Source organism: Phyllobates terribilis, unplaced genomic scaffold, assembly GCF_046119375.1.
Source record: "Phyllobates terribilis strain yellow unplaced genomic scaffold, ASM4611937v1 Scaffold_3__8_contigs__length_932513732, whole genome shotgun sequence".
In the NCBI taxonomy this organism is placed as follows: domain Eukaryota; kingdom Metazoa; phylum Chordata; class Amphibia; order Anura; family Dendrobatidae; genus Phyllobates; species Phyllobates terribilis.
Window position 1 is genome coordinate 76,642,459 of NW_027362763.1, and position 19,014 is coordinate 76,661,472.

The 19,014-nt window shown below is 40.4% G+C and overlaps 1 protein-coding gene across 3 annotated transcripts in view; it reads right to left on the reverse strand.

Moving 5' to 3' along the window:
• Positions 1 to 19,014, reverse strand: part of PKHD1 (PKHD1 ciliary IPT domain containing fibrocystin/polyductin) — a 1,008,258-nt gene that overhangs the window by 134,125 nt on the left and 855,119 nt on the right. Inside the window, exon 61 of one of the 3 annotated variants that reach the window (XM_073674040.1) lies at positions 11,254 to 11,416. The exons of the other annotated variants lie outside the window; for them this stretch is intronic. Within the exon in view, the coding sequence (XP_073530141.1) occupies positions 11,392 to 11,416 (25 nt within the window). The 3' untranslated portion in view covers positions 11,254 to 11,391. Of the gene's footprint in view, positions 1 to 11,253; positions 11,417 to 19,014 lie in introns of those variants that run through there. 3 annotated transcript variants of the gene reach the window in all.

Below are 19,014 nucleotides of genomic sequence, written 5' to 3' on the forward strand. Positions count from 1 at the left end.
AAATATGTCCGGCTCAAGATTCCCTCCTACAAGTTAGGGCCTCGGTTCATCGGCCCACTGGAAGTTATCAAACAAATCAATCCGGTGGCCTATAAATTAAAACTCCCGGCCAACTTGCGGATCCCTAACTCCTTCCATGTATCTCTCCTCAAACCCGTGGTACTTAACTCTTTTTCCAAGTCTACAGGTACGCCTCCTGCTCCGGTTTCCGCTGAGAACGAGTTTGAGGTAGAGAACATTCTGGCCACCAAAGGGGTAAGAGGAAAAACCTTTTTTCTGGTAGATTGGAAGGGGTTTGGTCCTGAGGAGAGAACGTGGGAGCCCCGGGAGAACATCCATGCCCCTCTCATCCTTGATAAATTTCTCTCTGGCCTAAAAAAGGGGGGGCCTAAAGGGGGGGTACTGTAGCGTCGGCGTCCCTGCCTCCTGCTAAGCAGGGACGCTGTTCCCCTCACCTCTCCGCTCTGAGCCCGGCGTCTTCCTCCCGCTCTGCTGGCAGCGCGCGCTGCTTCCTGGCCACGCGCGCTCCCCCTCTCTTAAAAGGGCCGCGTGCGCCGTCCTAAGGAGTCCCCGGCCAATGGCCGGAGGACTTCACCATATATAAGGCACCTCCTCCAAAATGGAGGTGCCCGAGCAATGTTGTTGCAAAGCCTTCACTCTGCTTCAGCCCTCAGGTCCCGTTACCAGTTACCTGCCAGTCACCTGTCAGATTCCTGCTTGATTCCTGCCTGATATCCGTTTACCTGCTTGCAAGCCTGCGGTCCGACGGTCTGCCTTCCCACACCTGTCAGTCTGTCTATGGACCAGCCTGCCCGCTCACCTGGGAGCGCTCACCTGCTACCTGCCTGCTAGCCTACCTGGAGGCTCCGCCGTCACTTGCCTTGACCACCTGCCTGTCCAGAGACTCTTGCCTGCTCACCTGGGAGCGCTCACCTGCTACCTGCCTGCTAGCCTACCTGGAGGCTCCGCCGTCACTTGCCGTGACCACCTGCCTGTCCAGAGACTCTTGCCTGCTCACCTGGGAGCACTCACCTGCTACCTGCCTGCTAGCCTACCTGGAGGCTCCGCCGTCACTTGCTGTGACCACCTGCCTGTCCAGAGACTCTTGCCTGCTCACCTGGAAGCACTCACCTGCTACCTGCCTGCTAGCCTACCTGGAGGCTCTGCCATCACTTGCCGTGACCACCTGCCTGTCCAAAGACTCTCGCCAGCTCACCTGGGAGCGCTCACCAGCCACCTGCCTGCTGTCCTTCTACCCAGAGACTGTGCCTGTCACTTGCCGTGAGTACCCGTCCTTCTACCCAGAGACTGTCCCTGTCACTTGCCGTGACTACCTGCCCTTCTACCCAGAGACTGTCCCTGTCACTTGCCGTGACTACCTGCCCGTCTTCCCTGGGAGCCACCCGCTTCCTTACAAGGACCGCCCCTTGTATAGTTGCTCAGAGGTTCCGCCTCCCAGACCCGTTACATCTTGTACATAGGATCAGTATTATAGCAGTTACATTCCTTTACATAGGGGCAGTATCATAGTTGTTATATTCTTGTACATAAGAGCAGTATTATAGTAATTATATTCTTGTACACAGGGGACAGTATTAGAGTAGTTATGTTCTTGTATATAGGAGCAGTATTATAGTAGTTATATTCTTGTATATAGAGGCAGTATTATAGTAGTTATATTCTTGTATATAGGAGCAGTATTATAGTAGTTATATTCTTGTACATAGGGGCAGTATTATAGTAGTTATATTCTTGTACATAGGGGGCAGTATTATAGTAGTTATATTCTTGTACATAGGAGCAGTATTATAGTAGTTATATTCTTGTACATAGGAGGCAGTATTATAGTGGTTAAATTCTTGTACATAGGGAGCAGTATTATAGTAGTTATATTCTTGTACATAGGGGGCAGTATTATAGTAGTTATATTCTTGTACATAGGAGCAGTATTATAGTAGTTATATTCTTGTACATAAGGGCAGTATTATAGTAGTTACATTCTTGTACATAGGGGCCGTATTATAGCAGTTATATTCCTGTACATACGGGGCAGTATTATAGTAGTTATATTCTTGTACATAGGGGCAGTATTATAGTAGTTATATTCTTGTACATAGGGGGCAGTATTATAGTAGTTATATTCTTGTACATAGGAGCAGTATTATAGTAGCTATATTCTTGAACATAGGGGCGGTATTATAGTAGTTATATTCTTATACATAAGGGGCAGTATTATAGTAGTTATATTCTTGTACATAGATGAGTATTATAGTAGTTATATTCCTGTACATAGGGGCAGTATTATAGTAGTTATATTCTTGTACATAGGGGGCAGTATTATAGTAGTTATATTCTTGTACATAGGGGGCAGTATTATACTAGTTATATTCTTGTATATAGGGGCATTATTATAGTAGTTATAATCTTGTACATAGGAGCAGTATTATAGTAGTTATATTCTTGTACAGTACAGACCAAAAGTTTGGACACACCTTCTCATTTAAAGATTTTTCTGTATTTTCATGACTATGAAAATTGTACATTCACACTGAAGGCATCAAAGCTATGAATTAACACATGTGGAATTATATACTTAACAAAAAAGTGTGAAACAACTGAAAATATGTCTTATATTCTAGGTTCTTCAAAGTAGCCACCTTTTGCTTTGATGACGGCTTTGCACCCTCTTGGCATTCTCTTGATGAGCTTGAAGAGGTAGTCACCGGAAATGGTCTTCCAACAATCTTGAAGGAGTTCCCAGAGATGCTTAGCACTTGTTGGCCCTTTTGCCTTCACTCTGCGGTCCAGCTCACCCCAAACCATCTCGATTGGGTTCAGGTCTGGGGACTGTGGAGGCCAGGTCATCTGGCTTAGCACCCCATCACTCTCCTTCTTGGTCAAATAGCCCTTAGACAGCCTGGAGGTGTGTTTGGGGTCATTGTCCTGTTGAAAAATAAATGATGGTCCAACTAAACGCAAACCGGATGGAATAGCATGCCGCTGCAAGCTGCTGTGGTAGCCATGCTGGTTTAGTATGCCTTCAATTTTGAATAAATCCCCAACAGTGTCACCAGCAAAGCACCCCAACACCATCACACCTCCTCCATGCTTCACGGTGGGAACCAGGCATGTAGAGTCCATCCATTCACCTTTTCTGCATCACACAAAGACACAGTGGTTGGAACCAAAGATCTCAAATTTGGACTCCAAAGCACAGATTTCCACTGGTCTAATGTCCATTCCTTGTGTTCTTTAGCCCAAACAAGTCTCTTCTGCTTGTTGCCTGTCCTTATCAGTGGTTTCCTATCAGCTATTTTACCATGAAGGCCTGCTGCACAAAGTCTCCTCTTAAGAGTTGTAGTAGATATGTGTCTGCTGCTAGAACTCTGTGTGGCATTGACCTGGTCTCTAATCTGAGCTGCTGTTAACCTGCGATTTCTGAGGCTGGTGACTTGGATAAACTTATCCTCAGAAGCAGAGGTGACTCTTGGTCTTCCTTTCCTGGGGCGGTCCTCATGTGAGCCAGTTTCTTTGTAGCGTTTGATGGTTTTTGCAACGGCACTTGGGGACACTTTCAAAGTTTTCTCAATTTTTCAGACTGACTGACCTTCATTTCTTAAAGTAATGATGGCCACTTGTTTTTCTTTACTTAGCTGCTTTTTTCTTGCCACAATACAAATTCTAACAGTCTATTCAGTAGGACTATCAGCTGTGTATCCACCTGACTTCTGCACAACACAACTGATGGTCCTAACCCCATTTATAAGGCAAGAAATCCCACTTATTAAACCTGACAGGGCACACCTGTGAAGTGAAAACCATTTCCGGTGACTAACTCTTGAAGCTTATCAAGAGAATGCCAAGAGTGTGCAAAGCAGTCATCAAAGCAAAAGGTGGCTACTTTGAAGAACCTAGAATATAAGACATATTTTCAGTTGTTTCACACTTTTTTGTTAAGGATATAATTCCACATGTGTTAATTCATAGTTTGATGCCTTCAGTATGAATGTACAATTTTCAAAGTCATGAAAATACAGAAAAATCTTTAAATGAGAAGGTGTGTCCAAACTTTTGGTCTGTACTGTATATAGGGAGCAGTATTATAGTAGCTATATTCTTGTACATAGCGGCAATATTATAGTAGTTATATTCTTGTATGTAGGGGCAGTATTATAGTGGCTATATTCTTGTACATAGGGGGCAGTATTATAGTAGTTATATTCTTGTACATAGGGGCAGTATTATACCAGTTATATTCTTGTACATAGGGGGCAGTATTATAGTAGTTATATTCTTGTACATAGGGGCAGTATTATAGTAGTCATATTCTTGTACATAGGGGCAGTATTATAGTAGTTATATTCTTGTACATAGGGGCAGTATTATAGTAGTTATATTCCTGTATATAGGAGCAGTATTATAGTAGTTATATTCTTGTATATAGAGGAAGTATTATAGTAGTTATATTCTTGTATATAGGAGCAGTATTATAGTAGTTATATTCTTGTACATAGTGGCAGTAGTATAGTAGTTATATTCTTGTACATAGAGGGCAGTATTATAGTAGTTATATTCTTGTACATAGAGGGCAGTATTATAGTAGTTATATTCTTGTACATAGGAGCAGTCTTATAGTAGTTATATTCTTGTACATAGGGAGCAGTATTATAGTAGTTATATTCTTGTACATAGGGAGCAGTATTATAGTAGATATATTCTTGTACATAGGGAGCAGTATTATAGTAGTTATATTCTTGTACATAGGAGCAGTATTATAGTAGTTATATTCTTGTACATAGGAGCAGTATTATAGTAGTTATATTCTTGTACATAGGGGGCAGTATTATAGAAGTTATATTCTTGTACATAGATGAGTATTATAGTAGTTATATTCTTGTACATAGGGGCAGAATTATAGTAGTTATATTCTTGTACATAGGAGCAGTATTGTAGTAGTTATATTCTTGTAAATAGAGGCAGTATTATAGTAGTTATATTCTTGTACATAGGGGGCAGTATTATAGAAGTTATATTCTTGTATATAGGGGCATTATTATAGTAGTTATATTCTTGTACATAGGAGCAGTATTATAGTAGTTATATTCTTGTACATAAGGGGCAGTATTATAGTAGTTATATTCTTGTATATAGGGAGCAGTATTATAGTAGCTATATTCTTGTACATAGAGGCAGTATTATAGTAGTTATATTCTTGTATATAGGGGCAGTAAATAGTAGTTATATTCTTGTATGTAGGGGCAGTATTATAGTAGTTATATTTTTGTACATACGGGCAGTATTATAGAAGTTATATTCGTGAACATAGGAGCAGAATTATAGCAGTCATATTCTTGTACATATGGGCAGTATTATAGTAGATATCTTCTTGTACATAGGGAGCAGTATTATTGTAGTTATATTCTTGTACCTAGGGAGCAATATTATAGTAGTTATATTCTTGTACATAGGGGGCAGTATTATAGTACTTATATTCTTGTACATAGGAGCAGTATTATAGTAGTTATATTCTTGTACATAGGGGGCAGTATTATAGTATTTATATTCTTGTACATTGGGGCAGTATTATAGTAGTTATATTCTTGTACATACGAGCAGTATTATAGTAGTTATATTCTTGTACCTAGGAGCAGTATTATAGCAATTTTATTTCTGTACATAGGAGCAGTATTGTAGTAGTTATATTCCTGTACATAGGAGCAGTATTATAGTAGTTATATTCTTGTACATAGGAGCAGTATTATAGTAGTTATATTCTTGTATATAGGGGCAGTATTATAGTAGTTATATTCTTGTACATAGGAGGCAGTATTATAGTAGTTATATTCTTGTACATAGGGGCAGTATTATAGTAGTTATATTCTTGTACATAGGAGCAGTATTATAGTAGTTATATTCTTGCACATAGGGGGCAGTATTATAGTAGTTATATTCTTGTACATAGGGAGCAGTATTGCAGTAGTTATAATCTTGTATGTAGGGGCAGTATTATAGTAGTTATATTTTTGTACATAGGGGCAGTATTATAGAAGTTATATTCGTGTACATAGGAGCAGAATTATAGCAGTCATATTCTTGTACATATAGGCAGTATTATAGTAGATATATTCTTGTACCTAGGGAGCAGTATTATAGTAGTTATATTCTTGTACATAGGGGGCAGTATTATAGTATTTATATTCTTGTACATAGGGGCAGTATTATAGTAGTTATATTCTTGTACATAGGGGGCAGTATTGTAGTAGTTATATTCATGTACATAGGAGCAGTATTATAGTAGTTATATTCTTGAACATAGGAGCAGTATTATAGTAGTTTTATTCTTGTATATAGGGGCAGTATTATAGTAGTTATATTCTTGTACATAGGAGCAGTATTGTAGTAGTTATATTCTTGTACATAGAGGCAGTATTATAGTAGTTATATTCTTGTACATAGGGGGCAGTATTATAGAAGTTATATTCGTGTACATAGGAGCAGAATTATAGCAGTCATATTCTTGTACATATGGGCAGTATTATAGTAGATATATTCTTGTACATAGGGAGCAGTATTATTGTAGTTATATTCTTGTACCTAGGGAGCAATATTATAGTAGTTATATTGTTGTACATAGGAGCAGTATTATAGTAGTTATATTCTTGTACATAGGGGGCAGTATTATAGTATTTATATTCTTGTACATTGGGGCAGTATTATAGTAGTTATATTCTTGTACATACGAGCAGTATTATAGTAGTTATATTCTTTTACCTAGGAGCAGTATTATAGCAATTTTATTCCTGTACATAGGAGCAGTATTGTAGTAGTTATATTCCTGTACATAGGAGCAGTATTATAGTAGTTATATTCTTGTACATAGGAGGCAGTATTATAGTAGTTATATTCTTGTACATAGGGGCAGTATTATAGTAGTTATATTCTTGTACATAGGAGCTGTATTATAGTAGTTATATTCTTGCACATAGGGGGCAGTATTATAGTAGTTATATTCTTGTACATAGGGGCAGTATTATAGTAGTTATATTCTTGTACATAGGGGCAGGATTATACTAGTTATATTCTTGTACATAGGAGCAGTATTATAGTAGTAATATTCTTGTACATAGGGGGCAGTATTATAGTAGTTATATTCTTGTACATAGGGAGCAGTATTACAGTAGTTATAATCTTGTATGTAGGGGCAGTATTATAGTAGTTATATTTTTGTACATAGGGGCAGTATTATAGAAGTTATATTCGTGTACATAGGAGCAGAATTATAGCAGTCATATTCTTGTACATATAGGCAGTATTATAGTAGATATATTCTTGTACCTAGGGAGCAGTATTATAGTAGTTATATTCTTGTACATAGGGGGCAGTATTATAGTACTTATATTCATGTACATAGGAGCAGTATTATAGTAGATATATTCTTGTACATAGGGGGCAGTATTATAGTATTTATATTCTTGTACATAGGGGCAGTATTATAGTAGTTATATTCTTGTACATACGAACAGTATTATAGTAGTTATATTCTTGTACCTAGGAGCAATATTATAGTAATTTTATTCCTGTACATAGGAGCAGTATTGTAGTAGTTATATTCATGTACATAGGAGCAGTATTATAGTAGTTATATTCTTGAACATAGGAGCAGTATTATAGTAGTTTTATTCTTGTATATAGGGGCAGTATTATAGTAGTTATATTCTTGTACATAGGGAGCAGTATTATAGTATTTATATTCTTGTACATGGGGGCAGTATTATAGTGGTTATATTCTTGTACATAGGAGCAGTATTATAGTAGTTATATTCTTGTACATAGGGGCAGTATTATAGTAGTTATATTCCTGAACATAGGGGCAGTATTATAGCAGTTATATTCCTGTACATAGGGGGCAGTATTATAGTAGTTATATTCATGTACATAGGGGCAGTATCATAGTAGTTATATTCTTGTACATAGGGGGCAGCATTATAGTAGTTATATTCTTGTACATAGGAGCAGTATTATAGTAGCTATATTCTTGTACATAGGGGCAGTATTATAGTAGTTATATTCTTATACATAGGGGGCAGTATTATAGTAGTTATATTCTTGTACATAGATGAGTATTATAGTAGTTATATTCTTGTACATAGGGGCAGTATTATAGTAGTTATATTCTTGTACATAGGGGGCAGTATTATAGTAGTTATATTCTTGTACATAGGGGCAGTATTATAGTAGTTATATTCTTGTACATAGGAGCAGTATTATAGTAGTTATATTCTTGCACATAGGGGGCAGTATTATAGTAGTTATATTCATGTACATAGGGGCAGTATTATAGTAGTTATATTCTTGTACATAGGGGCAGTATTATAGTAGTTATATTCTTGTACATAGGAGCAGTATTATAGTAGTTATATTCTTGTACATAGGGGGCAGTATTATAGTACTTATATTCTTGTACATAGGGGGCAGCATTATAGTAGTTATATTCTTGTACATAGGAGCAGTATTATAGTAGCTATATTCTTGTACATAGGGGCAGTATTATAGTAGTTATATTCTTATACATAGGGGGCAGTATTATAGTAGTTATATTCTTGTACATAGGGGCAGTATTATAGTAGTTATATTCTTGTACATAGGGGCAGTATTATAGTAGTTATATTCTTGTACATAGGAGCAGTATTATAGTAGTTATATTCTTGCACATAGGGGGCAGTATTATAGTAGTTATATTCTTGTACATAGGGGCAGTATTATAGTAGTTATATTCTTGTACATAGGGGGCAGTATTATAGTAGTTATATTCTTGTACATAGCGGGCAGTATTATAGTAGTTATATTCTTGTATATAGGGGCATTATTATAGTAGTTATATTCTTGTACATAGGAGCAGTATTATAGTAGTTATATTCTTGTACATAAGGGGCAGTATTATAGTCGTTATATTCTTGTATATAGGGAGCAGTATTATAGTAGCTATATTCTTGTACATAGCGGCAGTATTATAGTAGTTATATTCTTGTATGTAGGGGCAGTATTATAGTAGTTATATTTTTGTACATAGGGGCAGTATTATAGAAGTTATATTCGTGTACATAGGGGCAGTATTATAGTAGTTATATTCTTATACATAGGGGGCAATTTTTATTATAAAAACAAACATAAATAGAATTATAACAAACAAAAATCATCCAGTATTACAAAAAGACAAATCACATGGGTTATATATACAAAAAAAAAAAAACCATTAAAATAATCAGATCATATACATAAATAAATTAAAAAGTCCACGCCTGCGGGAAAGAGAAAAAAAAAAAAAATAATAATAATAATAATCATCATATTCCCTAACTGAATTTTACGTTGCTCCATAACTTTATGTTTTTCTGACTCCTTCCAACTTCTAGTGATTTTATCCACCGGAGTTCTGATATCACCTGATTGGCTGCAGCGGTGTGATCGAACGGCTCATTGTGCAGTGACACCCGGGTTCTCATGTGCCAGTGATAGTATTTTATGACACTGATTATAATGTACATGGTCTCTCTGTCGATGTTACTGACAGTGGATGGGACACCATAGATTATGTCAGGATACTTTAGGGCCAGAAGTCTGGGGATTTTTAGATTACCTGACACCTCCTCCCAGATCTTCCTCCCTCCCCAGCAATCACAGATAAAGTGCTCCATAGTCTCCTCCTGCTGACAACCAAGGGGACAATTCCGATCAGAGACACTCAGATGTTTCAGGTTCCCCCTGACAAAGAGCCGACTATGTAGTGAAAGCCAAGAGATGTCAAACAGTTTGGGAGGAAGTCGTTTCCCGTTTAGGAACCTGAGACTTTCCTGCAGGGTGGTGGTGACACAATCTCTCAGGGCCAGTGGAGAAAAGAAGAACGTCCCACATACATGAGCATATAGGTCTCTTCTCGTATTGCTCTCAATGTAAGACCTCTCCAGTCCCCACTTCCTGACACACTTCAGACCGTAGTCCAGATACTGGGGGAGGTGGCCACCTGTCCATCTCCTCCTCTTGAGACTGCCACCTCGCACCCAAGACTCTGCAAAAGGCAATATCCAGTCCTTGATACTATTCACCCACAGGGAGCTACTGTTTGAGTCCATGTTCCCAAAATTCACTTTTAGAAACAGGGAGTCAAAGAAAACCCTTGGATTTAACATATCCAGCCCACCATCTCTCCGCCGTAGGTACGTTACTCCCCTCTTTATTAGGTTCAACCTATTCCCCCACAAGAGCTGGAAGAACAAGCTGAAAAGCCTCGCTGAGAAAGACTCTGGCAAAGGGAAAATAACAGAGACATACAAGAAGATGGGGACCAGGTAGGTCTTCAACATAGCGACCCTTTCTCTGTAGGTCAGCCTCCAGTTCTTCCATCGCTGAACCTTTGCATTTCCGGTTTCCAATTTCTCTTCCCAATTTAGCTTGGCATTATCATCCCTCCCAAATTTAACCCCTAAGATCTTAATATGGGTGGAGGCCTTAGCAAACTGTGGCAGATCAAAGCCGGGATCAGTGTCTAACGTCCACAGAGCTTGACTCTTCTCAAGGTTGACCAGAGACCCGGAGGCCTCAGAGTAGCTTCTGATGGCCGCCGATAACATCCGCACCTCTTGAGGATTGGAGATCACCAACGTCACATCATCAGCATAGGCAACAACAGTCAGAGGCAGGCAGTGGGGGACCGGCACCCCCTGAAAATCACACTCCTGCAGTGACCTCAGAAACGGGTCTATGGCGAAAACATACAGGAGCGGACTCAGTGGGCAGCCCTGTCTCACCCCTGCCTCAACTCCAAAAGTATCACCCTGCCAACCATTAATCAGAGGAAAGCTCAGCGCCTCTCTACACAAAGTCTTCAGCCAATCCACGAATTGTCCCAGAACACCGTACTTTGACAAAGTGGCCCACAGATAATCGTGATCAACCCTGTCAAAGGCTTTAGCCTGGTCCAGACTGACAACATATCTCCCACACCGCAGAGCTTTACATCTCTCAAACATCTCCCGTATCGAGATGACTGCTCCAGAGATGTTCCGCCCTTTTACTGTGCCAAACTGAGAGCCTGCCAACAGTGCCGGGGACAAACAGACTAACCTAGAAAACAGGATCTTTGCCAGAATCTTCCTGTCTACATTCAAGAGGGCAATCGGCCTCCAGTTCTTGATGTCACTCGGCTCTTTACCTTTAGACAGCAGAATTAACGAGGACACTCTCATGGATGGAGGCATCAGGTGATTTTCTAGACAATTCCTATACACATCCACAAGGATTGGAGCCAGGAGGTCTCTGAATTCCTTATAAAATTCTGCTGTTATACCATCTGGACCTGGTGCCTTCTTCAGATATAATTTATCAATAGCCGCCTTAACTTCCTCCACCGTTAATTCTGCTGTCAAAGAAGAAAAGTCCAGATCGTTAGTATCAGGCACTGGAGTTGCCTCCAAGAATTGAGCCATCTTATTTTTATCCAAAACTTTCCTCTGAAACAAGTCAGCATAGTAAGATCTCACGATCCCCAGAATACCCTCCCGTGAATCCTGCAATACACCCTGGGAGTCAGTGAGACCTGGGACCATTTTTTTGGCCACCCTCTCCCTGCAATTCTCAAAGGGATCAGGTGCCCCTAAGGACCCATAATCCTGTTCAAGAACCAGGGAGGTGTACCTGCTGTACTGATACTGCCTTATCTCAGATTTCAGCCGGTCGATCTTCACTTTGTCATCCCCGCCTGCCGAATACAATGACTCCAATTCTTTACGCAGCTTTAGGTACTGGCTGTACTTGTTCCTCCCTTTATTAACTGACAGTCTCTTTAAGAGGGATCTGATATCCTCCTTGACGTCCTCCCACCAGTCGGTCATGTTGTCATAAAAATCAACCCTGTCTAGATGGACCTGAATAAGGGAGTGGACACGACTCTGGACATAGGCATCACCTAGGAGACTGGAATTAAGCTTCCACAACCCTCTACCAATGTCCGGGCGGTTAGAGGTCCCCAGACAGAAGCACAAGGCGAGGTGGTCAGAGTAAGGGACGACCTTCTCACTCAGGGAGCTGACAGCCTCAGTAGGACTCGCAAAAACAAAATCTATCCTACTGCTCCTGTTGGAACAAGAATACGTAAATTTTGGCTGACGACCTCCCTGTGTGAAAATGTCAGTCAGTCCTGCCTGCATTATGATGTTATGTAGGACCTTGCCGTCCCTGGTCACTGTCCTACCTGAGGAGCTGTCACCTGATGTCAGTATGGCATTAAAGTCTCCCGCCATCACCACCGGGAGAGAGGTGAAGAGGAAAGGCCTGACGTCATTAAACAGCTGGATCCTGTCAGTCACCGTCTGTGGCCCATAGATGTTAATAAGCCGGAGTCGCCTACCATGGATAGTGACTTCCAGGACCAGACACCTTCCCATGACCACTTCTGTCATCCTATGTACAGTCACATCATGGGTGTTAAACAGGATAGCAACCCCGGCGTAAGGCTCCACAGCCAGTGACCAGAAAGATGGACCGGACCGCCATTCCCCCTCTGCCTCTCTCAAAAGCCCCAGAGATGTCAGTCGTGTCTCCTGCAGGAAGATGACATCTGTGTCCAGGTATCTGAGATGTTCATACACTGCGTGTCTCGTCCTCCTCACCTTAATACTATTCACGTTACTTGATGTCAGTGTTAATGAGAACCCCGCCATCACAACACAATATAGAAGGAGCAGAGTAACAGCCATCATCGTGAATCAGAGATATTCTGTCCACCACCGGTGTCCATGTCAGCCTCCACCTGAGGGTCCACAGATAAGGGCTTCCGCTTTGGCGGGGGATGGTCCTCTGTGTCCTTGTCACATTCAGCATCAATTTTCCTCAACGTCATCATCATTATCCTCAGATAAGACTCCATATTTGTTGGACACAACCATCACATCTGCAGAACTCTGGACCTTCTTACTACCACTCTGACCAGAGTCATATTCTGCCTCAGGTTTACGGGAGGACGTGTTCTTTTTCTTTCTTTTATTATGATTTACGCTCCAGTCATCAGATACAGACATTGATGCTGAAGGGGGGGCTACCTGAGGCATGACCTCCATGTTCCCCTCTGCACCCTCTGTACCCCGCTGCTCTGGTGTTACATGGGTGGACTCCTGGCGGGCACCTGAGCTATTCAGTATCCCTGCTGAAGTTAAATCCTCTTCCTCCTGCACCCTTGCCACCACCTCCTGAGCCTCTGCCCCTGCCACCACCTCCTGAGCCTCTGCCCCTGCCATCACATCCTCATCAGGGAAGGCTTTGCAGATATTGTGCCAGGCGTCTGGACAGTCCCTGTGAGGGTGGCCCATCTTACCACAGAGGTTGCACCTAACGTCCCGGCAGTCTGCAGCGACATGGCCGATTACCCCACACAGGCTGCACTTTAGTACAGTACAGGCATTAGCCAGATGACCTGTTTTACCACATTTAAAGCATTTTCTTGGCTGCCCGGGATAGTAACATGCCCCCTTCTCCCTCCCAATGAAGAAGGAGTTGGGTAGGTGGGCAGTGATGTTGTTATACTGCCGCAGCTTCACCTGGACCTTCCACCCCGTTGTCCAGATACCATCCTCATCTCTGATCTTGGTGAGTCCAGAGACGAGGTCACAATGTCTCTGGAGCCACACCTGAATGTCCTGTGGGGGAACGGCCTCATTCCAGAAGGTGATATTCACAGTGACGGTATCTGGCCTGGAAATGGGAACCAGTATAAACTTATTCCAGCCTTCAGTTTCTCTGAACTTGGGGTAATTGGCCCAGAATCTATCCAGGTCAGGCATGAGCTTAAAGCTGACATCATAGCCCTGCCTGTCCTGCAGATTAGTTACCGCCAGGATTTCAGTCGGCACAAACCCCATCTGGCGGCATAGTAGCTCTCTCACCACATACCTGCGTTGTGGTAGATCCTCCTTGGCACCTAAGAATTTAAAACGCACTACATTTATGCGCCTAAATGTCTGGCCCGTATACCCTGCTCCGGAGGTGAAAGACGGAGCGCCGCGGCTCCAGACATTCCTGGGGGGCACCTGCCGGGTCACACTAGGCTGGCTGACAGGGATAGGGTCTGCAGCAGGAGGGGCTGTCACACCTTGTGTACTAGATGGTAAAGGGGGACAATCACCCATATCATGCACATTATCATGAACAGCATTATTATCATCAGACAGTACAACGTCCATCACAGCCTGTAAATCCCCCCCAGCCCCCGAACCCATAGGCACAGCATCATTAGCGCCAGTCTGTGCTTCAGCCTCGGCCTCATCAGCACAAACAGTCTCACATGCAATGTCCTGCTCCTGTGTGGGGCACTCTGGGACTTGTGGTGCCTCTGCTGGAATCTGAGGTATACACTCCCGTTCACACGCCGCTGCCTGCTGTTGCAGTGTTTTTCCAACCTGGAAACAGAAGCGGGGAGCCTGTAACACCGGTCGTGCCTGCAGCTGGGGGGTCTCTGACTTCACATCAGGGGTTCTGGACTCCGCAGCACAGTCCTGCTTATAGGAGGCGAACCGTGCCCGGTTTGCGTAGGTCTCCTTCAGGGGCCCCATGCTTTCCAGCACACTGTCCATGTCCTGCACCACACTCGCCAGCTCTACACCAAGTGAGTTCAGTTTCATGTCACATACAGCGTTACTCTCAGGGTTAGTTGCTTTTAGATTATAGATAAAGTCTATCTGCATCTGCAGCAGTTGTTTGTGCTGCTGCAACTCACCCATCTTCCTGACCAGTCCGGGTATCTCCTCCGCCAGCTGCAGCTCGGGGGCACGCTGCGTCTCCACAGATTTAGGCTTGGCCACAGGGTCAGGGACTCTGAATACTGACTTGTCCCTTGCGTCCACCACAGGTGTTTTTGTGGCTACCTTGTTGGATTCAGGCACTGCGGCAAGTTTACCGCTGACACCAGACTGCGACCTCGTGCGACCTGAATTCACCATGCCAGACACCACATGCTGCTGCTGGAGATTTTCCTGGAGGGTTTGTTTCTCCAGAGACGTCCGTCTCTGTCTGCAGACTGGAGAGCTGAGCTGCACACCTGATGGTGATGGAGGCTGAGCTGCCGGCTGGGGCTGTGCACGGACTGGACTTCCACTGGGTGGATTACAAAGCTTCACACTTTGCTGCATTTCTTTACTCACATCTGGCTTCTTTGTTGCACTTGGAGCTGGTTTTCCTCCCAAAACTTTACACACAGATTCTTTATCTCCTTCTTTCTTGCTGGAGCTTTGTGCTGCAGTCACAGGTCTCACAGTGACTCTGGGTGTATTATTCCCATTGGAAGTAGCCTGGGAGCCTTGCCCCAGTGTAGGCCGAGAAGCCTGGGCCTTTCCTGGGGAGCTTCCCCGCCCAGGGGGGCCCCGCCCTGGGCTTGCTCCAGACATGAGGAGAGCTACAAAACACAACCTCACAGCTTGGGGGCAGTATTATAGTAGTTATATTCTTGTACATAGATGAGTATTATAGTAGTTATATTCTTGTACGTAGGGGCAGTATTATAGTAGTTATATTCTTGTACATAGGGGGCAGTATTATAGTAGTTATATTCTTGTACATAGGGGGCAGTATTATAGTAGTTATATTCTTGTATATAGGGGCATTATTATAGTAGTTATATTCTTGTACATAGGAGCAGTATTATAGTAGTTATATTCTTGTACATAAGGGGCAGTATTATAGTAGTTATATTCTTGTATATAGGGAGCAGTATTATAGTAGCTATATTCTTGTACATAGCGGCAGTATTATAGTAGTTATATTCTTGTATATAGGGGCAGTATTATAGTAGTTATATTCTTGTATGTAGGGGCAGTATTATAGTAGTTATATTTTTGTACATAGGGGCAGTATTATAGAAGTTATATTCGTGTACATAGGAGCAGAATTATAGCAGTCATATACTTGTACATATGGGCAGTATTATAGTAGATATATTCTTGTACATAGGGAGCAGTATTATTGTAGTTATATTCTTGTACCTAGGGAGCAGTATTATAGTAGTTATATTCTTGTACATAGGGGGCAGTATTATAGTACTTATATTCTTGTACATAGGAGCAGTATTATAGTAGTTATATTCTTGTACATAGGGGGCAGTATTATAGTATTTATATTCTTGTACATAGGGGCAGTATTATAGTAGTTATATTCTTGTACATACCAGCAGTATTATAGTAGTTATATTCTTGTACCTAGGAGCAGTATTATAGTAATTTTATTCCTGTACATAGGAGCAGTATTATAGTAGTTATATTCTTGTACATAGGAGCAGTATTATAGTAGTTATATTCTTGTATATAGGGGCAGTATTATAGTAGTTATATTCTTGTATGTAGGAGCAGTATTACAGTTGTTATATTCTTGTACAAAGGGAGCAGTATTATAGTAGTTATATTCTTGTACATAGGGGCAGTATTATAATAGTTATATTCTTGTACATAGGGGCAGTATTATAGTAGTTATATTCTTGTATATAGGAGCAGTATTATAGTAGTTATATTCTTGTACATAGGGGGCAGTATTATAGTAGTTATATTCTTGTACATAGGGAGCAGTATTACAGTAGTTATATTCTTGTACATAGGAGCAGTATTATAGTAGTTATATTCTTGTACATAGGGGCAGTATTATAGTAGTTATATTCTTGTACATAGGGGCAGTACTATAGTAGTTATATTCTTGTACATAGGAGCAGTATTATAGTAGTTATATTCTTGTACATAGGGGGCAGTATTATAGTAGTTATATTCTTGTACATAGGGGCAGTATTATAGTAGTTATATTCTTGTACATAGGAGCAGTATTATAGTAGTTATATTCTTGTACATAGGGGGCAGTATTATAGTAGTTATATTCTTGTACATAGGGGCAGTATTATAGTAGTTATATTCTTTTATATAGGGGCCTTCTTATACCAGCTATATTCTTGAACATAGGGAGCTATATTACAGTAGTTATAGTCTTGTACATAGGGGCAGTATTATAGTAGTTATATTCTTGTACATAGAAGCAGTATTATAGTAGTTATATTGTTGTACATAGGGGGCTGTATTATAGTAGTTATATTGTTGTACATAGGGGCAGTATTATAGTAGTTATATTGTTGTACATAGGGGGCTGTATTATAGTAGTTATATTCTTGTACCTAGGGGCAATATTATAGTAGGTATATTCTTGTATATAGGGGCAGTATTATAGTAGTTATATTCCTGTACATAGGGGGCAGTATTATAGTAGTTATATTCTTGTACATAGGAGGCAGTATTATAGTAGTTATATTCTGTACATAGGAGCAGTATTATAGTAGTTATATTCTTGTACATAGGAGCAGTATTATAGTAGTTATATTCTTGTATATAGGGGCAGTATTATAGTAGTTATATTCTTGTATGTAGGAGCAGTATTATAGTAGTTATATTCTTGTACATAGGAGCAGTATTATAGTAGTTATATTCTTGTACATAGGGGGCAGTATTATAGTAGTTATATTCTTGTACATAGGGGCAGTATTATAGTAGTTATATTCTTGTACATAGGGGCAGTATTATAGTAGTTATATTCTTGTACATAGGAGCAGTATTATAGTAGTTATATTCTTGTACATAGGGGCAGTACTATAGTAGTTATATTCTTGTACATAGGAGCAGTATTATAGTAGTTATATTCTTGTACATAGGGGGCAGTATTATAGTAGTTATATTCTTGTACATAGGGGCAGTATTATAGTAGTTATATTCTTTTATATAGGGGCCTTATTATACTAGCTATATTCTTGAACATAGGGAGCTGTATTACAGTAGTTATAGTCTTGTACATAGGGGCAGTATTATAGTAGTTATATTCTTGTACATAGAAGCAGTATTATAGTAGTTATATTGTTGTACATAGTGGGCTGTATTATAGTAGTTATATTGTTGTACATAGGGGCAGTATTATAGTAGTTATATTGTTGTACATAGGGGGCTGTATTATAGTAGTTATATTCTTGTACCTAGGGGCAATATTATAGTAGGTATATTCTTGTATATAGGGGCAGTATTATAGTAGCTATATTCCTGTACATAGGGGGCAGTATTATAGTAGCTATATTCCTGTACATAGGGGGCAGTATTATAGTAGTTATATTCTTGTACATAGGAGGCAGTATTATAGTAGTTATATTCTGTACATAGGGGCAGTATTATAGTAGTTATATTCTTCTACATAGGAGCAGTATTATAGTAGTTATAATCTTGTATATAGGGAGCAGTATTATAGTAGTTATATTCTTGTACATAGGAGGCAGTATTGTAGTAGCTATATTTTTGTACATAGGGGGCAGTATTATAGTAGTTATATTGCTGTACATAGGGGCAGTATTATAGAAGTTATATTCCTGTACATAGGGAGCAGTATTATAGTAATTATATTCTTGTACATAGGGGGCAGTATTATAGTAGTTATAATCTTATACATAGGGGACAGTATTATAGTAGTTATATTCTTGTACATAGGGGGCAGTGTTATAGTATTTATATTCTTGTACATAGGGGCAGTATTATAGTAGTTATATTCTTGTACATAGGAGCAGTATTATAGTAGTTATATTCTTGTATATAGGGGCAGTATTATAGTAGTTATATTCTTGTATGTAGGAGCAGTATTACAGTTGTTATATTCTTGTACATAGGGAGCAGTATTATAGTAGTTATATTCTTGTACATAGGAGGCAGTATTATAGTAGTTATATTCTTGTACATAGGGGCAGTATTATAGTAGTTATATTCTTGTACATAGGAGCAGTATTATAGTAGTTACATTCTTGTACATAGGGGGCAGTATTATATTAGTTATATTCTTGTACATAGGGGCAGTATTATAGTAGTTATATTCTTGTACATAGGGGCAGTATTATAGTAGTTATATTCTTGTATATAGGAGCAGTATTATAGTAGTTATATTCTTGTACATAGGGGGCAGTATTATAGT